The 22,709-nt window shown below is 40.3% G+C and overlaps 2 protein-coding genes across 5 annotated transcripts; one reads left to right on the plus strand and one right to left on the minus strand.

The window, feature by feature from the left end:
* Nucleotides 1-446: 446 nt before the first annotated feature.
* On the minus strand, nt 447-12,585 carry LOC139282694 (complement C1q subcomponent subunit A-like). Of its 4 annotated transcripts, none has more exons than XM_070902532.1 (8): nt 6,001-6,012; nt 3,685-3,792; nt 2,589-2,762; nt 2,071-2,247; nt 1,767-1,843; nt 1,433-1,549; nt 1,224-1,307; nt 447-892 (listed from the first exon to the last, which is right to left on the minus strand). In XM_070902532.1, exons 3-8 carry the CDS (start codon nt 2,749-2,751, stop codon nt 740-742), a joined length of 771 nt encoding a protein of 256 aa, XP_070758633.1. In that variant the 5' UTR covers nt 2,752-2,762; nt 3,685-3,792; nt 6,001-6,012; the 3' UTR covers nt 447-739. The 4 variants fall into 4 exon arrangements, with proteins under 4 accessions (XP_070758633.1, XP_070758631.1, XP_070758629.1 ...); XM_070902530.1 differs by lacking the exon at nt 6,001-6,012 and adding an exon at nt 4,222-4,233; XM_070902528.1 differs by lacking the exons at nt 447-892; nt 1,224-1,307; nt 1,433-1,549; ... (1 more) ...; nt 2,071-2,247; nt 2,589-2,762 and having other exon boundaries at nt 3,693-3,792; nt 6,001-7,664.
* Nucleotides 10,538-21,987, plus strand: LOC139282695 (deoxyribonuclease-1-like). The gene is made up of 10 exons (XM_070902533.1): nt 10,538-10,686; nt 14,851-14,936; nt 16,141-16,229; nt 16,841-16,927; nt 17,555-17,667; nt 17,912-18,024; nt 18,639-18,796; nt 19,599-19,695; nt 20,673-20,748; nt 21,463-21,987. Exons 2-10 carry the CDS (start codon nt 14,856-14,858, stop codon nt 21,627-21,629), a joined length of 981 nt encoding a protein of 326 aa, XP_070758634.1. The 5' UTR covers nt 10,538-10,686; nt 14,851-14,855; the 3' UTR covers nt 21,630-21,987.
* Nucleotides 21,988-22,709: the final 722 nt, after the last annotated feature.

Here is a 22,709-nt window from a genome sequence, read left to right on the forward strand (position 1 = left end):
GGCATTTTTCAAAATGATGTCGAACTATTTGTCTGCTTTTTTTCTTTTACTGGCAGACTTGGGCTTCCATAAGATCTGGATCTAGATGTTTATTAAAACATTTTGGACATATTTCATTATTAAACTATAATACTTGGTGGAAGTACGCGCTCTCTGTGTATTCAGACAAAACCAAAAGTCACTGACAGTCTTATTGAAATTGAAATAATTGTTCTACAATCTCATGGCACATCCTATCACATAGTAGTAGCCATAGTGTTGATGTTTATTTATTTATTTATGCGCAGTAGAGCACAACAGAGCTCCCTAAGTCTGCATTCAGAACGACTCGAGCCCAACTTGATGTCATCCGTTGGTGGATTACTTTGTACCGTGAGTGCTGTATTTCTACCGTTATACCTCGCGTATCATGCCTTCAATCTTACCAAACATACCCACACTCAATAAACTTTTTAAACTTTTAATAAACAGCTACATTTTGTTTTAGTTGCTTCACACAGACACAAACTCTCAAAGACGGTTTACATGAGTCGATATGAAGGAAACAGATCAGGTGAACAAATCCAAACCTGTGGGCTCACATTAAAAACCAAACAAGCGTAAATGTTACTGTACTGTGATACCGTGTTGTGGTAAAATATCCCTCTAAAAACAGCTTTTGAACCGAGATTTTCAGGTGGTAAATTCATAAAGGGGTGCAGTCTCGCTGTAGTGAAATCACTGAGCGAACGACTGAACTTTATTCTGAATTTGAGAAGAGCAAGAAGCCGCTGAAGATGATCTGTTTCTCTCGGCCGTCTCGTGCATCACTTTCTGTCTGCTGGTCACTGAAGGACTCCAGCCAAACCTTCTGTCCAGCTGTCAGCTGTAAGACCACGCCGCCCGACAGCACCTGAAACACAACACGGCAAGGCGTCATGACAAAACTCGTCTGTTAATGTGTAAAATAAATCATTCGGATTACTCTGTCCTGTAAACCATCTGTGAAGACTAAACTAAAGAGCGAGAATAATGACAGTGAAGTCTGAGGACGTGTACAGAACTCCACAGTGGACTTTGTCACCATAACGTCTCCTGACTTCCTCCTCTGCTCCCATCATAATTCCTACTGCCACCTTTTCACTTGAACGTGAATGTGTCTCCAGTGTCAAACTCAAAGATTTATCAAAGATTTTCCCTCCTGACATCTCTCGGGCTGCGTGGCGCTCAGCCCTGAAACTGACCTGATCCCAGCTCCTGCTGTTGTAATCACAGAATCCCACCTTGTCGTATAGAGCGTCAGTGGCTATATACAGACACATGGTGACCTACAAAACACACAGAATACACACAGAGTAATGCAGATTGATAATGATTATATATCTCCGTCGGAAAGGTAGTAAACCACATTTACAAAATGGTTCTTATATGAAGAAGTGCAGCGGTGTGTTACCTTGGCCACACAGTGGAAGGTGAAGTAATAAACACCAGGTACTCTGCAGGTGAAGTGACCTCCGGCTGCGCTAAAGTCGCCAGGTGTGTTAAACACAGTATTCTGGAAGGTTACGACCTGATAGACACACACACACACACACACACACACACAAGAACCAGAGATAAATGATGATAATGTTATTTTATCATTTGGGTGAACTGACCCTTTGACAGCACTTAAATCGTAATGTTCTCCTCTTTAAAGACATTAAAGACAGACAGAAAGGAAGCATCTCTTATTTGTAAAAAATATTTCTGAATGAAACAGCTGCGAGATGGACGGCAGTCTGAACCTTGTTGTAGCGAGGATAACTGCTATCAGTCCGGATCGCTGAGAAGGCAGACTGGGAGCGGTGAAGGGAGTGTTGTCCTGGGAAGAGGAAGCAAAAAGTAGTAGTTCACCGTTGACTTACTATTTTAACCAAGACCACGATCTTTTCCTAAACCTAATCAAGTAGTTTTGTTGCCTAAACCTAACCAGAATTGAAAATAATAATAAAAACAACTGAAAAAGATTTGTTTTGTTGCAGTACCGTGATTGGCCACTGGGGTATGTTAGCGTGATATTTACTGTACGGTCAGAAGTCGTGTCATTACCGCGGCCGATGCCTTTCCCCTCGGGGCCGCGGAGACCGGGGTCTCCAGGGCGACCCAGTGCTCCCAGATCTCCACGGTAACCTTTCGGACCCATGGCCCCTTGCGACCCCCGACTCCCGATCTCCCCCTTCAGCCTCAGCAGGACGCCTGCATCCACCGGGCCGTCGGCCATCATAGCTGGAGACAGACAGAGTCAACAACATTGACTCTCTTTTCGCTCTGCTGTGCGGCGCTGAGCAGGTTTTTGAGCTTTGTCGCTAAAGACCACAAACAACAGGACTCATAAACAAAGAGCTGAAAGTCACTATGAAGCTCTGTAAAGCCAAGTGGAGCTGCAGAACCAGGTTCATCACTTTCACATTGTCACCCTGTTTTCACTTTGTCATTTGATGCAATGTTATTATAATGATATTTATTATAGTCACTTTACAGATTACGCGAAAGGACAAAGCAAGCAAACAAACAAACAAATGAAACAGATGTTTCAGATTCTGTCTCGCTCTGTGTGTCTCTTTTACCCGCCTCTCCTTTCTCTCCCTTCGGTCCGGGCCATCCGTCTCTGCCCGGGGCTCCCGCCTCCCCCGCATGGCCGTCCGTTCCACCACAGCTCACGTCACATTGGCCGGTCGTCAGAAGCGAAGCCACGCCCACCAGAACCGCCAGCCCATAGTAACCCCCCATGGCCCAAAACACTGGATTTAACAATGAAGGATATTTAGAAGAAGAGGAAGGTGATGATGGTGATGATGGAAGTGAAAACACAAGAGAGAGATGATGAGAAGAAACTACACAAGACGTTGAATTATTTGTTCTGGACACTGATTTGTAGGATTTGTAGACTCCAACAGTGTTACTCCAGTATCTTACAGTGCGGAGAAAACATCCTTTACATTGACCTTCATATTAGGAAGCAGGTTTTACGGGAGATTAATCAATTCAAATAATTAGAATATTCTAAAATAATAATCTTTTTCTGGTGTCGGGGTGGGGTAGTTGGTCAGTTGGTGGCTATGCCCCTGATTCAAACAAGTCTTTTAAAAATGTAAATGTAAAATTAAATTTTACGTTTAAGTGTCTTAAGAGTCAGTACTGAGTTTTGTTGTGATGTATAGAATTAAACAGCAGAACACAATTCAAACATTAAATGTTCACCGAGAAGGTTCACACTTATCTTCAAGGCAGGTTGTTTTTCATAAAAACATTAATTGAGATAAACGTCTGTCTGGAAACAAGAAAATGTAAAAACTGATATTTCAATTCTGAATTCCTCAGTTCTTCCATCAGTCTCAGTCCATCATTTATTAGTTAACACCACAGAATTCATTCACACGTAAAAATCTAAAAAGTATGTTAGTGTAAGACCAGTTATGGACCAGCGTCCAACACCACATACGTGTGGAGTAACTGATAATCGTTAATGGAGTTATTTCAATTCAGAATTCCATCAGTTTTTACATTGATATTAATTTCTATGAATAAAAACTTACCTTTCTGCAGATAATCTGTCACAGTGAACATTTAGCTACCTTTAGCTTTATAAAAGTTATATAAAATGTTAAGTTATCTTGTTTTACTGTTTTACTGTTGACAGAACGATTTTGGGTTTTTACTCACCAGCCGAGTTTTCTGTCTCACCAGCGGACGTTTTGGAGCTGCGATTGAAAGGACGGGATTTGCTCTTTTGGTGAACAGATCAAGACTTCTTATTAGACTGAACAGAGACTGACACACACACACACACACACACACACACACACACACACACACAGTAAGGAAATGAAAGTCATGATCTGACAGAAAGATTTGAAAGATCTGGGACCAGTTTCACCAAGATATCTGGTCTGTAGTGAGTAGTTTAATTTTTCACAACAAATAAACACTGACTACAACCAGGTTGACTCAGAGGTGCCATGTTTCCATGGTAACCATCAGTGACACCAGACGATGAAAAAGCAAAAATGTGGCCCATAATTTGTGGCTTATTTAACATTGTTGTGGAACAGGTAATGAGAAGGGACAGCCTGTTGGAAATATACAACAGTGAGGACGCCATCGTCAACGGCTGAATATGCCCTGTAAAATGTTGTAAAAGTTGAATATTTCCATTTTCTGCAGGAATAAACAGATCTGTGTGAGAATGCATGCACATACATTTGGTTTAGCATCTTTTAATCCACTAAAAATAAAAGTGTGTTAGAATATGTGGCCTTCAAAGTCCAAAATGTGAAAACGTGAACTTCATCGTCTTTCTGAAGCGAACACAGACAGACGGCAACATCTGACTGTGATGTATTCAAATCCTTTACTTCAGTAAAAGTAGCAACACCAGAGTGGAAAAATAATCCATGAGGAGGGAGTTTAGTTTAGTTTCACTTTTGGGAAACCTCACACGTCAACTTGAGGACATCGTCATGTTTTTTGATTGGATGAAGAAGGAAAAGAAGGGCAGAATTTAAGAAATGAGTAAAGAAAGAAGGATGAAGGAAGAAAAACATATATGAAAACACGTCGTGCACCAACTGAAAAACAAATCCTAAATAAAAGTAATATGAACAAAAAGCAGCAAAAACGAAATGAATGCAAACCACAAACTAACATCCAACTAAACACATTGTGGTGCAGCAACATCTCGATGGCACCTGAGGGTTTTACACCAAAGCCTTTTAGGCCTGTTTGAATAAAGCAGAGTTTGGAGCGCCCTCATGTGGTCATATGATGCAATACAGCAGACTAAAAGTATACACCGGCTTAATGAGGACCGAACTGATCACTGAGCGCTGATCTTGAATTAATGTTTCTTATTTTTATTTTTTTTTTATCACCAGAGTGATGGAAAGTAACTGAGTACATTTACTCAAGTACTGGTGAGGTACTTTTCCATTTTATACTTCTACTGCACTACATTTATCTGACTGCTTTAGTTACTAGTTACTTTTAATATGAATATTTTACACAAAAAAAATACACATTATAAGTTTGTAAAATATATGTAAAATAATAATATGTTAAAGATGAAACCCTGTATGTAGTTGAGGCCCTTGTCACAGTTTCCCTCTAAACTTTTCATGTGTTTTAATTTGGGATCAAATAAGTAAAATGATTTAGCATTTCACAAAAACAATTGTGGAGAAAAGTTTTTAAAAAAATGTGAAAAAGGTTTATCTTGTGACCTTTTGGAGGGGCCAGACCCCTAATAATACCTCAGTACTTTTACATAAGTAGGACTTTGACTCGCAACAGAGTATTTTTATAGTGTGGTAATGGTACTTCTACTTAAGTAAAGTATCTGAATACTTATTTCACCGCTGATTACCCACGTGGTTTTAACTTTTGATTACATTACATTCACAATTCTCTGCAATTCTCACTCATAACTCTCTGCTGCTTGTTATTTGCTTTAGTGTAAGTTATAGGTAGCCAAGAGCAGCCGGCGTCCTACACCGCATGTGGGCGTAAGGTTCGGTTGTCCAAAAACGTCCAGATGTGTAGTAAAAAGTATGAATTAGTCCCGATTGTGTTGTGTATATGTATTCATGATATTGACAATATATAAATACACTCAGTAGCAACATAAAGAAAACAGATATGAGGAGTTACAGCAGGTGTACAAATATCACATCAAGAGCTGTACAGAAGCCAAGTGTAGAGACATGTGACTCGCTCTCAAGCTCCACTAATCAATACTTTCATATTAACAATAAATCAAACGACCTGTGAATGCGGCGGCTCGTTATGACGAAGAAAAGAGAAGAGTCACTAACTCAGCTGCAGCCCGGCAGAGCTTTTCAGCCTCTCGACAGACAGACAGATTTAGAGACTAGCTGGTAAAGAAAGCGGAGCATCTAACAGCTAAAGACCCAGATATGTTTCTCAGGAGTTGGGGGGGGGGGACCAAAGCCAAGTTAAAAGGAGAGTGAATACTGGACTTACATTCATCAGGTGGAAACTAACTTGAGCTCGTCTCTTACAGAGTTACATAGATCTCCCTTGGTAATACCTTCAGTGGGCGATCGTTCAAAGTCCCGATGCATGGAAACAGTCTCTCAGTGAAAGTGTGTGTGAAGGTGTGTGTGTGTTTGTTAGTATCAGGATCAGAGAATGACAGTTTTCCTTTGTTCCAGTCCAGATGAACTCTGATCCTCCGGAGCTTCTTCTTCACTCTGAGAACAGCGGGTGGATCTCCCGACGAGCACTTGTATTCATCATTGTAGAAACTGATTTGCCAGAACCCAGATTTTATGCATCCTTTCTTCTGGACAGACTCTGCTGCCACACCAATAAACCAGCCTGTATTGTCTTCAACTTCAACATCCCAGCTGTGAGTCCCTGATTTAAAGCCCTCTGAGCCCAGGACAGAGATAAAGGAGTCAAACCTCTCTGGGTTTTCAGGAAGCCTCTGTTTCTCTCCACAGCTCACACCGGTCAGATCTTCAGACAGGGTGAGTTCTGGATGAGCAGAGTTTGGATCCAGAATCACAGGAGTGTAGGAGATCACGTTCTTCATCTTGTTCCAGATGTTGAAGGTCAGGTTGCCCAGGTGTTTGGCCACGTCTATCAGAGCTCCTGAGACCAGCTCTGGATCGTCCAGCAGGGGGCGCTGCTGGACTCTTTCCACTGCAGCCTTGTAGTTCAGCAGGAATGAGACGTCTTCAGCTCTCAGCTCCTCCTCTGTGGCTCTGATTGTGTCTGAAAGAGCTGCTATCTCTCTGCTCAGAGCCTTGATCTTCTTCTTCATCATCCGACTCTTCTGCTCCTCTTCCTCCCTCAGAGCAGCGATCCTGGCCTCCTCTTCCTCTTGTAGAAACTGGTGAAGCTTCTCAAACTGATCCTTAATCTGCCTCTCTGTGTGTCGGGCCTGGACCTTCATGTGTTCTGCTGTTTGATCACAGTTTCCTTTAACTTGTTCAAAGACCTTCAGTTTCTCCTGTAAAGACTTCAGGGAGTTCTGGAGCTCCTCTCTGTGATCCTGTGCAGCTTCATCGATGGGTCTGAATCTGTGGTTGTTGTGTGTTTTTGAGTCTCGACAGACGACACACACTGGCTGCTGATGGTCCAGACAGAAGAGTTTGAGTTTCTCAGAGTGCAGACTGCAGAGAGTCTCAGACCCTGCTGAAGATCTCTGATCTCTCTGCAGTAAGAAGGCCTCACACAGGTTCTTTAAGGCCAGGTTACGAGGTGGATCACTCCTTGATGATTTTCTCTTACAAACCGGACACTCCTGTATAGGTTTTTCTCTCCACCATCTCTGCACACAGTCTTTGCAGAAGCTGTGGCTACATGACAGGAAAACAGGACAATTAAAGATGTCCTTGCAGACAGGACAAGAGAGATCCTCCTCAGATCTCAAAGACATTTTTTTTCTCAGAGTGAAGTTGAAAACACACCAGGCAGAATAGTAAACAGGAAGTCAGTCAATCGTTGCTCCTCTCTTGAAAGTTCCCTGAAAGTTACATTCACTCTGAGTCGTTTTCTCCCCCCTTAAATTCACAGTCCGTGAATGCAGTCAGCAGCAGGTTAAAGTTGCAGTCTTCCCGGCATTTCCTGCTGTAGCTTTCCTCCGGGAGGTTTTGGGTCTGGTCTGAAAGGGATTCTTATTGTCTGTCTCTCAGTGTGTGTCGCTTCCTGATGGTCCGTTTCCTTGTTTGTCTCAGGTGAGTTGGAGGTGGAGCTTTGTCGGGCAATCCATGTCTAATGCTGAACATTATGTAATAATTAAGGCATGAGTTTCCTGCTCCTCCACAGCAGTAAAACACAAGCTCATACTCTTTCCTATATTGTGCAGGCTGATTGTGGGCTGATGGAGGACCCACTTGTACAATCAGCCACTAATATAATACACTAATATAGGTGTGATGTAATGCCTTACAGCTTTTTAAGCTGGTATACACCCAACAGCGTACACTGATTTATGCTACTTGTCCCTATACAAATAAACATAAAAAAAAAATACATTTTAGACTTGGCTAACTTTTGCTACTTAATATTTGGCTAATTTATCCAGGATAGCCACAGTTCCTGTCAAAACTAAGACAAAATACACCTGGAAAAATAACAGTATATATAAAACAGTAACACCACAAAGCTCCTTGTTACTTTCACTGGCAAACAAATTTAGCTAGCTAACATTACTTTGAAGATTAATGTTATCGTGTCCTCCAGTGTGTGTGTGTGTGTGTGTGTGTGTGTGTGTGTGTTTCCTGTTTGTTTTGGGCTTTGTGATGAATACAAACTGTCACGCCGCTTCGAGATCGCCTCATTATGTCAACATACCTTTCATGGGAAGAGCGCAAAGAAAACATGACGAGTTCTGTCTTGCAGGCGTCTGTGTCTCTGTGCAAACGGAAAAATATATATGTATAGTTTTTGCTTGTTTTTCATCGCCACAAGAAACAAGTCACAACAAGAAAATTCCAAGAAAAACAATATCAACAGTATTCTGTAAAGCAGTCTTCAGGGATGGCACAGTTATCGACAAGCTGGTGAACACAGCGGAACATTTAGCTAAATGCTAACGAGCTTAACGAGCCAGATATTTCCCACAGGAGAGAAGGTGGAGACCAAAAACAGATCTAAAAGAGAGTAAATATTGGACTTAAATTTGCCAGGTGGCCAGAAACACGACTCCAGATGAATTATAATGTTGCTCCACAACAACTAGACGTGTGAATAAGGGACTGTTTGCTAAACAAGTTCACCATATTAACTTGATGAGATGTCAATGTTGTGTTCAACGTGTTGAAATGACATTATAGCAGCATCTTGCTTCGTTACAGGGCCACTGACACGGAGAAGAACTTCATCTGAGCTCTTATCTGAATGAGGTTCAGTGTGGAAACTCCTGGAACTATTCAGATTATAGTTGAGGTGTCAGCAGCACAGATCACATGTTCAAACAACCAATAAATCACAAAGTGAGGGGGAGAACTTTGAAATAACAGAAGTAGTTGTATATTTTGGCTGTTGAGCTACCTTTCGTTAAGACTCATCTTTTCTTCTCTCCATCATTATCCCTCTGTGACTCACCTAAAGCTTATTAGTGGGAACAGCCAACGGGATATCAGTTGTTTGCACAAGAGGTAGCAGGGAAATGTATACATTGGTCATTTTGGGTATTTAATTTCACGTAAAAAATCTGTGTAAAACAATTTAATAAATATGAGGGTAAAAGAATGATTATCACAATACACTTACTGCATATGTACAGAGGAAGTGGAGGTGGTGATGAAAACAACTTGACATTTCAAATTCAACAACCACAGACAAAGAGGTGTGATCAAGAAGACCCTGACGACAAGCATACTGACTGATCAAAGGCCTTCTGTTTCAATGATTTAATGATTGATGATTAAGTCCGGTCTGAGGGGAACGTCCTGCACCAGCTCTAAGATCACTTCGTTTTCATCACTGTCGGTCTGAAACTCACCCGCTGACATTACAGCTCAGTTTACATCACAGCCACTCGCTGTTTAAATGAACTAATTACATTCACACAAGTACTATTGCACTTAAGTACAGTTTTGAGGTACTTAACTTGAGTATTTCCATTTCATGATACTTTATACTTCTACTCCACTGAGGCAAATATTGTACTTTTTAATTTCACTACATTTATTTGATACCTTTAGTGACTAGTTGCTCTGCCGATTCAGATAAATAATACAAAATACAATCCACAAATAAATGATGATGCATTATTACCGGTGAAAAGACTTTAATGATCCTGTTGGGAAATGTTGACCAGCATTGTTTTTTAGTAACTTTGAGCTCTCTTTGTTAAGTCTGATTAATTCCAGGTCCAATCATTTGTCCAAATCAGAGGGAAGACTGTCATTTACAACTCTGTCTGATTCTGTCTCTGCTGCTTTGCTGACTCATCATTGTCACTTGACATGAACATTGAATTACTTCATTTCAGCTCACAGGCATATAATTCATTTATGTGGAACCACATAAACAGAGATAAACATTTGACACATATGTCTACCCCTCTAAGAGATCATTAAGGCCAAAGGCTGCCTGACTCCAGGACCACGGGCCCACTCCAGTGTCCGTCTACTTCTGGTACAAACTGGGAAGGTTGCTGTAAACTGTTCGACTGGACTGCAGAGTTAGTTTTGTCACAGCGAAGGCAAATTGTTATCTGATCAGACAAACATCCCATCACACACACAGACATGTTTTAATGCTCCTATCCTGTCTACGGTGGTCTCTTTTTGTTTTCTGAACATGAAGACCACATTAAACAAACTTCATGTTTCTGATACTGCCGTACGGGTCCCTCTGTAAATATCCTCTTACACACACACATAGGAAAACATTATGTTGGGCGGGATACTTCCTTTGTTCTCTCTCTCTCTCTCTCTCTCTCTCTCTCTCTGTCCACCACCTGCTATTGGTTGGCTTTCGACCAATCACATTGCCTGTGGTCACCCCCTGCAGAATGCTTTGCCCCCGGCAGTGACTGCAGACCCAAGAGGTTTCATGGTGAGGTCCACAAGGTTTTCCTTCTTCTTTCTTCAAGTTATTTAATCCTTATCGGGGATAAACCGCTCTGATCTAAGGTCCTGTCAGCAGCAGCAGCAGCAGCAGCAGCAGCAGGTTCTCCTCCTCCTTCAGGTGAGAAACAACTTGTGTTTTTGTCTGTTTTTCCTCACGCTGAGCTGAACACCTGAGAGGCTTTACATTTCTTCAGACAATCGAGTCATTTAAGTATACATCTGAGGTGGTTTACTTGGCTTTTTCCTGACGCTTTGTAGTGATGCTTTCAGTGGGAGAAGTACTCAAATCCTTAATGTAACGTACTAAAACAGCAATGGAAAACAGAGTAAAAGTTAAATAAAAGTTCAATTTGATTTAAGTAAAAATAAAGCACTGGCAGTAAAACCTACTAGACAAGTACTCATTGTGAAGGAGGGTCCCCGTCTGAGTTAATTTATTGGTGGTGCTGTGTACTTAAACATATTTACTTATATATACTTATACAGTGTGCTTGTATCTGTTGTTTCATCAATAATAACATTTCACAAAATCAAAGATAATAGTTTGGCTTTTCCTGCTTCCAGATACGTTGAATAATTATATGTTTTGTCTCTACAAGCTGAGACAAAATCATTATGTCAGGGAGCTAAAACAGGGTTCATCAAGTTGACATTTTGGAGACATTGGTAAAGAAAAGTAGATTTTGATGCTAAGACCTATGTAATTTTGAGTATTTCTACACTGTGGTATTGCTACTTTTACTTAAAAAGTAAAAGATCTCAGTACTTTTCCACCACTAAAAGGATTCGAGTGTTTTTCCACCTTTTCCATAAAGTCGCGGGAGGTTGACAGTGAACAAAGAGATAAAATAACAGTGAAACCTGAAGCTCCCAGTAAGCCACCAGACATAAGCAGCATTTCACGTACTGTATTTCTTTGTTCAAAAATAGTTCAGGGGATCACCAAACCCAGACCATGACTGTCTGTACCAAATGTCACTGTTGTTGGACCAACTTTTAAAAGGCGTCACCATCCAGAGAGCTAACATGAATAAAAAACTGAACGTCATCAGTGTCGCAGTCTGTAGCTGTTCGTTTGTGTTGGGTTACTGTTAGAAACACGATGAGATCGGCCTTGAGCTTAAACTGATTTACGGGTTACACTTAGATGTCTGACCCTGAAGTAAAAAAACACAACAATTCAGATACAGTATAGTAGTATATCCCGACAGCAGCCACCAATACAGAACAGTTCAGTTCTTTCTCTTGCTGCTGTGCTCTTGTCTTTATGTTAATACTGATCCAACCAGTCCTTGTTTGCAGTCTGAAAGAATGCTGCACATTAGTTGTTTACCTCCATCTTAATAGTTCCTGGCTGGTTGCAAAGCACACATTCACAGGGACTTCCTGGGGGGCAGGAGCTAAAACTGGATCTTGTTAAATGACATGCACACATTGCATGAGCACCTAAAAGGTTTCCGCTGCGGAAGAGAGCTTCAAGATGGAACTGAGAGGTAAACCAGAAAGTCAAAAAAATGTGCATTCAAACATCGCAGACTGTGTTTGTTACTTAGCAGACAGGACGTCACATCACCAGCAGGTAGACACAAACGGCTGCAACAGTCTGAAAGTTTCACAAGAGGTAAAACTTGTCAGGGCAACACATCTGATCCCAGTGTTTACAACAACATCATGATGTGTTAGTTCTGAGGAATCGTGTGTGTGTGTGTGTGTTGGCAGGTCGTGGCTGTTATCAGCTGCAGTATCTACTGATCATGTGGCTGAACAGCAAGAAAAATACAAACTAGTTGGACAACCTCCACAACACACATTTAAACACGCTGCTGCCAGGCATGTTGTTGTTACATGAGTTACCTGTCAAACCACAACCGAGGAGGGACAAGGGGACGGGAAACTCCATCCTCACGTCTCTCTGTGTGAAGAGACACACACACACATGCAGGGCTGCAGCTGACAATTATTTGTAGAAATTTCAGAAAATCATGAAAAATGCTCATTACAGTTTCCAAGAGCTCATGGTGACGTCTTCAAATCACTTATTTAACAGTCATGCAATGAAATTACACTGTAAATCGTGGGCTTAGTTATTAATTATATTTAAGGGTTAATAAATAAAACATTTTTAATATTTAAATGTAGTTACAGTGGAAGAAGACAAGAGTTTGAGGAACAAAGGATTAACAGTTGGGCATTTTAGAGGAAAGGAGATAAACGTGGTATAATGTTTTTTTTACAGTTATGGTATACTACCAAAACTACACGGTAAAGTAAGAAAAGGGGTTTTGGGTAAATCTTTCAAAACTCAGATGGAGGGGTTATTGAAGAACATATAAAATCTATAAAGTTTATGGGTTACGTTTGAAAAATAGCGACAGGGGCCCTCCAATGTTGAGGTACGACAATGTAAAGTTTTGTGGTAGGAAGCTCAAAGAAAAGGTGGATGTTGTCATTTTGTGTACGTTAGTCATGCGTAACCCACTGTGCTTATATTTAAGTACCAGTAGAAACCAGCATATTCTGACTGTAAGACATTACACTGTAAATCGCAGGTTGCTTGATACCAAAGTATAGATCAAATAATCAATGAAGCCTATTTTAAATAACATTTCATGTAGAACACATATACATATGTATCTGGATACATATAAGAAAATAACAGATCCAGCTGTCTGATGTTGACTGCATTGCTGCCAGCTGTGTGTGTGATCTACTTCAGACCCGACAAGACGTTTGTTCTCTTTGATTGACAGCAACGATTATAAGTCAGTAACGTTCCTGTGGTGAGACACTAAACTGCAGCGACGGACTGTATCTCCTCTGGCTGCTCTCTGCTGCCTTGATGTCACATATGTTGTTACATAATGCTGTATTTAAACATGTGCTGCTGCCTTGTGGGCGATGTTGTAAACAAGTGACAGTCATTAAATAATGACAAAAGTCATTCATTTGGAAGATTTTTCTTTTACAAGTTTTAAATGACAATTACAAATGTTCATTTACATACTGGTAGAAAACGTGTGAGACCAGTCCGTCGGCTGATGAGTCAGTGATGTGGAGGATCTGAAATTGCCACCAATGAGCATCTCATTATAGGTTTTAGGACACTGGAATGACATTTCTCTCATAATACTGAGATTTGTTCTTATAAAAAATATGGCTGCATTCTCAAAACACAATTTTTTTCTCGACATTAAGACATTTTTTCACCAAAATATCAATAAATACACTTTCAGTTGGACGTTGTGTGGATTACACCTCAGTAATTAATTACTGAGGTAAAAGTAGCACTACCACAACATAAAGTATACATCCTGTATTCCTGTGTTACTTCCACACACTGTTTGACTTTAAGCCGATGCATTTTGGGTTCTTTACAGTCCTGTTTAATCACAGACTGGTTTCTAGTTATATTTGCACATCTGTTTGCTTTTAGAGATGAAAGGTAAATGATGGAATGTCGGAGTCTATTGGGTAAACTGACAGATTTACAGTACAGTGTTGGTACAGTGTTAGTACAGTGTGTCCTGTGTTGATGTAAAGCAGATGGCTGCAGGTAGACTCAGATCAGTAGAAAGTGGCTGACAGGGGGATTTGGGAGGGGGGCGTCGTCACGACACGGTGACTAAACCTGTTAGAACAAGTCCTGAATGTTTTCCTCTGCTGTTTTTGTTGTGGCATCGATCTCAGCAGGATTTAGTTTCGGAAGAAAGCAGCTAATAATTTGATTAAGGGATAATTCACCAGCAACGTTCAGCGACTCCTGGCTTCTTCTTCTCTGGTGATAATTTAGCTGTTTAATGAGAGGAAGTGCTGATAAATTATACTGAAACTGTATTCAATCAGATCACCTCTAATTTGATCAAATTGTCTTTGAACGTCTTCACATTTGATCACGCTTATTTCCAGCTGACCGACACCATCATCACCATGTGAATGTGAAACACACACACCTGCTGTTTAAAGTCAGACTCAATGAAACATGGTGCCAACAGTATTTTATCTTTATAGCGTGTACTTACACTACAACAAACATTTTTTCTTCGTTTAGTGTGTATTTTGTAGCCTGTTACTGTTTTACTGGTCATGTTACACAGGCCTCAGGGGCGCTGGAAAGCCGTCAGGTTTTATGAGATGCGGCTGCTGTAACAGCTTATCTAATGTAGATGCAGTAATACCACACATGCCTGTGCATGTTCAGACACAAACAGGCTCATTAAAATACCAATAATGTTTCTCTTCTCTGTATGTCTGGCTTTTCTTCTTTTTTTCTCTCTCTCTGCAGCCACCATGAAGATAGCATCTTTTAACATCCAGAGGTTTGGAAAAAACAAAGTGTCAGATCCAGATGTCCTCAATATCCTGGCCAAGGTAACAAAGACCAACACCACACACACACACACACACACACACACACCAGTTATTTTTACATTATTTTACACAAATTGGCTCTTTGTCGCGTACAGAAGAACCACATTTTTTGATTCCTCTGAAAACCAAACTTGAGTTCTTAATGAAGTGAAATGAGTGAATGTGTCAGAGCTATTGTATTATAACTATTATTTACATGATCTAAAACTATTGTATTCTGGATTAACCATTTAGTTTATTAAATTGAAAAGAATTGTGAAAAACTTTGAAATGGACCAAACTGACTCATTAAAATATGACTTGAAATATAAATAAAAGATTATTCGATTATCAAAATTGTTGCCGTTTAATTTTCTGTCGGTCAATCAGTTTAGCTTTAGAAAATTGATTAAAATGGTCAAATATATTGATAAGTTAACACCAAAATAATGAAAAAATAAAATGCATGAAGACACTGAGAAATAAACATCAGTGTGTCTGAAATTGATTCCACATTACCTCTTTTTAATTCTCCACAAGTCAGACTTTATTGACTTTTGAGTTTCAGCAACAAGGAAGTTCTCCGACTTTCATTTTGTCTTTTAACTTCCTGTCTGTACCGGACGTGGGAATGTGTCACGTTGTGTAGATTGACATCTGCTGCTTGTGATCGTCTTCCACCTGCATTCAGCAAACATCTGACCAGTTTTATAATCTAATATATATAAACGTGCAGCTTGAAACTGACAGAGCTGGAAGAAAATGAGAGGCTTCCTGGCAAACATCGAGTGTTATTTACATAGTGTTGCTAATTAGATCAGTTATAATAGTCATAGTGTGCTAATTACTCAAAATTCAATTATCAATAAAATATACATTATATCAGATAGATGGGTGAAAAGATGTGCTCTAATTCCTTTTAATAAGTCTTTGACTCCAAACAAAGTAAAAATCACCTGGTTTAGTGATCGTTTGTGAAGAATGCATAATACAATATAATAATAATGTTAATAACTTGGTAGTTCAAGCATCAGAGCTCTTGAAATGTTTCACCATAGAAACGTCGAGCTGCTACTGCAACACGCAGTAAGCTAGTGGGGCTAGCTGTAAGCTAGTTGAACGGCGAACGTAACCGAAGAGGTTTATCTTCTGGACGTCACACTGATGTCACACTGATGTCACACTGAGGTCACACTGAGGTCATTCTTTCTCTCTCTGCCCCCAGATCGTGTCTCGATATGACATCATTGTGATCCTGGAGGTGGTGGACATCAGCGGAGAGGCTGTTAAAACCTTGCTGGACGCACTCAACACGTGAGTGCAGGCTTTGTTTCTGTCTTTATTATTATTATTATTATTGTTTAACAGGAAGTTAGTTCCTCAGCCTTGGTATTTTCTACACGTATTACAAAATAATAAAAACAAGTCAAAGAGTCTAAAGCCGACAAAGTCAAGTGTCTCTCTGAAAGCTGTACATCGGAAATGAGCGAAATGCTAAAGTTAGGATGCTAACATGCTCACAATGACATTGCTAAACCATGTTCACCGTCCTAATTTATTGTGCTAACATGCTAAAATTCGGTAATTACCACTGAACACAAAGTACAGCTGAGGCTGACAGGAACGTCATTAGTTTAGGTGTTGGACAAATTAATTGGACCCGATGATGGCGCTACATTAAATGTCAGACAATCACCAAAGTTATAACAATTCATCCTGAGGGGAACAAAAACCTCTGAACCAAATTTCATGGCAATCCATCCAATAGTTGGCATGTTAGTTCTGAGTTTTCATTTCTCTCAGCATGTGTGACACGGGGCCAGCCGATACAGAATATGTCCAGAGTTGAAAAGACATTTGACCTAACTTTGAAGCCGTGTAAGAGGAATTAAATTCAACATCTACGCCTCGTCTTGTCTGTCCAGATCCAGCAGGAAGCATCACTACACTCTGAAGATCAGCAGCCGTTTGGGCCGAACGCGCTACAAGGAGCAGTTCATGTTCCTGTACAGGTGAGTGTTCACCTGCAGGAGATTGTCCAGCTGTTTGTCAGTACGGGACATCAGATTAGATTCCTGTTCTTCATCATAGAACTGATTTAGCTTAATTATCCACATACTGAGTATGATGTGATGGAGGGTGATGGATTCAGCCATATTTAAAAAAAGATATGCCTCTTTGGAACTTGGAGTAACTAAATGGAGCATTTAGTTTGGGCCACATGGAGCATATGGAACCACAAAACATGGTGTTCGAGCACAACATCCAGATAAAGATTTGCTTTTTAATAACACGTCAATACAAGTTAGCGGATAGTTTTTGTCTCTTTACTGTTTTGTTTGTAGGAGGCTTTGGCAGGGTTTCATTTTGCCCTCAGGATATGTTTGAAGTCTTATTATCAGCTTTAAATTAACTCCTGCTGCTCAGCTGCCTTCAAACAACTCAGGGTCAAGATCATTTGAGCTGGCAAACATTTCATTATCCTGGTCTTCTTAATGTTGTTCTGAAGAAAAGGACCCTCATGTCTACAGATATCTCTGATCACAAGGACAGAAATTATTCAGCTGATCATTCTGAAGCTGCATAGTCAAATTATAATGTATTGATTTACGTGTGTGTGTGTGTATGTGTGTGTGTAGGGATGACATGGTGGACTTGGTGGGCTCCTATCAGTTTGATGACCAGGTGACTGAGGGTGGAGATGTTTTCGCTAGAGACCCTTACATCCTGCGGTTCAGATGCCTCAATACAGGTAAAAGACGTAAAAACACTAGAGAGGAGCAAATATCTTCAGAAAGATTAAAAAAATTAAGAAAATGCAACAACACGTTGCCTGTTCTCACCTCTTAAGATTAAGGTTAGGACTTGGGTTCAGGTTCAAGTTTGGGTGTAATCAGCAAAGTTTACAGGAGGGAACGACTGCAGTGGGCTTCCTGTCAGCTACAGCTGTCTGAATGTAAAGTGTGTGTGTGTGTGTGTGTGTGTTCCCACCACAGTGCTGAAGGACCTAGTGATGATCCCAGTTCACACCAAACCAGATGACTCGGAGAAGGAGCTGGACGAGCTCTACGATGTCTTCCAGCACGTCAAGAAGAAGTGGAAGACTGATGTGAGGACATGACAGCATCAGTGCACTGACTCAATCAAGTACAATCACACAATGATCTGATAGTGTTTACCAAACAAGGGTACATGGGTGGAGTAAAATTACAATTTGATTCGAAAAATACATCCAAATATCTGGTCAGCTACACACAGAAGGTTATGTGCTGTGATTGAGAGTGCGTGGAAACTAGTTTGCGAGTCAGCAGAGAAGTTGGGAGCTAAAACTGACGGATAAATGGTTGAAATTGTTCGCTTGAAATAACTGATAAACACTTGGAATAGTTAGCATTGGATAAAAGTACTGGATAAATACTGAAAAAGCTTGGGGATAAATGGCTAAAAGGTCCATGTTCGGCCTCTCCAAGTGGTAGTATGAATGCAGACTTGACCAAACCGACCTAAACAGTTCAAAACGTCGACTTTCTAAATATATATATATGTATAAAAAGGTTGGGAACCACTCATCTAACGGCAAGGACATGAAAAAAATGTACACCTCTTTAATACTGTTAAACTAGTTCAGCCCAAGTCTCTGCTGTCTCACCCAGAATCAGCACACATTTAATTTGACTGCTGCACGTCTCTGAGTGTTGACGTTCTGCCACCTCTGTCCTCTAGAACGTGATGATCCTGGGCGACTTCAATGCGGACGGCTTGTACGTGTCCAAGAGGGACATGAAAAGCATCCGTATCCGTAGCGACGCAAACTTCCACTGGCTGATCGGAGATGATGTGGACACCACGGCAAGCAACCGAAACGACCACACATACGACAGGTAACAACGCACAAACGCCAGCGGTGGAAAACAGAATAGAATAAACAGAATATCATGAACTGTCCATTAATTATAAACAGTTCAAATGTAAATGCTGGGTAAATTGTAACAAATGGCTGTATTAGGATTTATCAAATCATTTAATAACACTTTTAAGATTAATCATAGGCCATTAAAGGTCCCATATTATGCTCATTTCAGCTTCTCCACTAGAGAAGCTTCGCAAGATTCACAGTTAAAAAAAGTCCTTATATATCTCCTACTGGCCCTTCATGCAGCCCCTCAGTTCACCGTCTGTCTGAAACGAGTAGTTCGACATTTTGGGAAGTACACTATTTCCAGTTAGATGAGAAGATCAATAAGTCTTTAATATCTGTCTGTTAAATATGGAGTTATTGTGAGCACAAAGACTATAAACAGCTGAACAGAGCCAGGCTACCTGTTTCCTCCTGTTCCCGGTCTTTATGCTAAGCTAAGCTATCTAACTCTGAGCAAGAATGCGAGTAAATGTATTTCCCAAAATGTCAAACTATTCCTTTTGCAGTTTCCTGAAATAAAGAGCAACAGTTCATTTTCAACTAAATTTGTGTATTTGTTTTGCCTCTACAACATTCATTTGTTTGTATTTTCTGTATTTAAACGTTTAACTTTTTTGTTGCATTTATTATGTCTGCTACAAGGCGAGTTTCCCTTTAAGGGAGAGTACAGTAAAGGGAAGTATAACCTATAGTGTAGTGTGAACATCTCGAGACAGATTACATGAGAAATATGAGTAAAACATGTACTGTTTGTCTCTGTTCAGGATAGTGGTTTACGGACACGACATGCTCCAGGCTGTGGTACCAAACTCTGCCAAACCCTTCAACTTCCAGAAGGCATATGGACTCAGTGACGAGCAGGTCTGTCGTTGTTTTCACGCCTGAAATGAATCATTGTGCTGTTCTTAAGAGCCTTAGTCTTAAAGTCTGACCTCAGTTTGGCGTCAGAGAGCAGATTATAAAATCACCAAATTCAAACAGGTTCTTCTCTCTTGGAAGCATGAATATACTCAGCAGATGACTTGACATCTTGTGTGTGAGTGGACATTTTGGTGTACACACATTACGTTTTACACGGCGTACCTGTATGTAATGATCCTCTGGAGAGCATGAAAATGTTCAGTAACTTTAATGGTAATCTGCCAATTGGATTTTATATATTAAACAATGAAAAGACCAAAACCAACAATGTGTGAGTCCTACCCATTGGACCCATTGGTCCTACTGAAGATGTAAATCTTAAAAAAAAAAAGGCTCATAAATATGTAGTTTCATTTTTAAAAAAAGCTCAATCATTTCCTAAAACAGCTGGTCACTGTAGTTTTTTTTAACAAACATTACTCAAACATGAGGAAATCGTTTATTTGTTAGATAGTAAAGAATTTATGATGTGGAAATTGGTTGCTAGGAGACATCTACAGCACTCTCCAATCAAAAGCAATTAACTATATAAACAGGAAGTCACAAGCTCACACGCATCACAAGCTAGCATAACTTCCAAAAATTAAAAGATATATCTTTTGTAGCTAGATGTAGGCATTACTTTGTTTTATTTATGTCTGCATACATGGAGAAATATACAAGCTGCCAGTGCTGGCCTCCATCAGGTGCCTACCCTGCTCCACCTCCCGTGCGACAGTGCTAACCACTGCACCACCATGCTGTAGTAAACACTTACTTTAGAAGTAGGCAAAGTTTGAACTTACGAAAAGCTGTTGCATCCGGCTCCTGGTTTGATTCAGTCCAACACAACTTGGTTCACACTGATCCAGAATTACGTAATAGCTCACAACTGACTATAGCTATTGTCAATCAGTAGATGACTGTGTATTTTCCAGGCTTTGAAAGTGAGCGACCATTACCCTGTGGAGGTGGAGATGAAGTCCATGAGTGCGACAACACATGAAGAGGATGGTAACCAGCACAATTATACTTACATACTTATTATTATATACTACTACTGCTATTAATAATAGCTGTACAATCAAGTTAGTTCCTGTTAAATGATGGTTGTTTTTGTTTTTTTTCATTTGTTATTTATTTATTTTTTTCTCCAGGCGACAGCTGAGAAATTCAGTTTGGCCCTCATGAGGACCATATTTCATAATTATCAGATAAAGATCTCGTATTATTATTATATAAAAATTTCACAACTAAGCAGTACCAAGTCATAATTATAAGCTGAAGTCTCAGAGCTTCTGGTTCCAGTATTACCAGTATAAGTGGTCCTTTTCTGTTACCAGGGAACAGTAGCTTCATGGAACTTCTGCTGGTTGCCTGGCAACTGTTCCTGGTCAACAAACTGCCCGGCAAAAAAATCCCCCTAACGGCAAATTATCATTTGTACACTTTGGTTTTTGTTTGGATTAAAGAAACGAGATATAACGTGTTAATTAGTGAGCTTTACAGGTGCTGGCAGGTGGATTTTGTTCCCCCAGTTCCAGGCTTTATGCTAAGCTAAGCTAACTGGCTCCTCGCTGTAGCCTTTTTATGGAGAGATATGAGGTGGTATTGATCTTGTTTGTGTATTTCCCAAAATGTTGAACTGCTCCTTTAAGAATCTGCCTTCCTAACCAGTGCTGATGTAGAGTTGCAGGTCTCAGTGGATTATGTGGTTTCTCTCTGCAGGTCTGAAACAGCAGTATCAGTCAGTACCACCGAGGCCTGTGGTCGTGGACGAGGATCTGCTGGAGCTGAAGAGAGGAAACCTGCTGCTGGAGAGGGAGAAGCTCAGCCTGGAGATCCAGATCCTCCGGGTGAAGATGGCCAAGATGAACAGCTTCGATGAAGTTTAAGCGCAGGACAGCAGATCCGTCCGAAACACCCAAAACGGCAATAAACTCCTTACCTTAACCCATTAGCTACAGAACCGTGTTCAGCTTGCTCACACCAGACACTAGCTGTTCACTGGACACTGCAGCTGTTCTGGGCTCGCACCATTGTACCTCCTGGATTGCTGCTCATATCTGATTTTCTGGGCGAGCGCTTGAATCTCTCACCAGTAAGAACTGACAGAGATGAACAGTTTTCGGTTGGTTGGTTTTGACTTTTGACTGAATCAAGGTGTCACGTTGTCTGTCTTGTTTCCCCTATACACGTATGTGTAAAGTTATGCAGTGAGCTAAACACACTTCCAATAAAGGTTTAAGACAGCTTTTGTTGCCTTTTCGGTTTTTACTGGAAGAAATTGTGAAACTGTGAAAACAGTATTGGACAACAAATTCAAGACGGTGCTTAGAAAAGAGAAAACGACAAGATCTCATAAAGAGTTAGTGGACAGGTAATGTAAAAATGAATTAGTACAGTAACAAGGAAACTGGATTCACAAATGCTACACTTGCCAAAAACTATTAAAAACACAGGAAAAAGCCTTACGGTCACACAGGTTTCAATGTACTCAAAGAATCATTCATATGTGCTTCTGTAAAGACTATTTATCCAGAAACCTAATCATGTTGTAAAAATAAACTCATCACAAGTAACCTCTTCAACTCTTAAAGCTATACTGCATTATACTGAGAGGTGTTTCTAACATTCAGTCTAGCCTCAAAAAATACAATTTAACAGCAGCACAGATAAATGTTTGTTAGGCCTCAAGGATACCCATTACCTTCAAACCAAGAACGTTTTACACACACGAAAGTCTGACGTGTCTTATTAATACAACTGTTGTTTGACAGTAGACAGAAGTTGTTGATCACAAACAAGTTTCTCTATACAGTGCATCCGGAAAGTATTCACAGCGCTTCACTTTTTCCACATTTTGTTATGTTGCAGCCTTATACCAAAATGGATTAAATTCATTTTTTTCCTCAAAATTCTACACACAACACCCCATAATGACAACGTGAAAAAAGTTTTTTTGAGATTTTTGC

The sequence above is a fragment of the Enoplosus armatus genome, chromosome 3, assembly GCF_043641665.1.
Source record: "Enoplosus armatus isolate fEnoArm2 chromosome 3, fEnoArm2.hap1, whole genome shotgun sequence".
NCBI classification, from domain to species: domain Eukaryota; kingdom Metazoa; phylum Chordata; class Actinopteri; order Centrarchiformes; family Enoplosidae; genus Enoplosus; species Enoplosus armatus.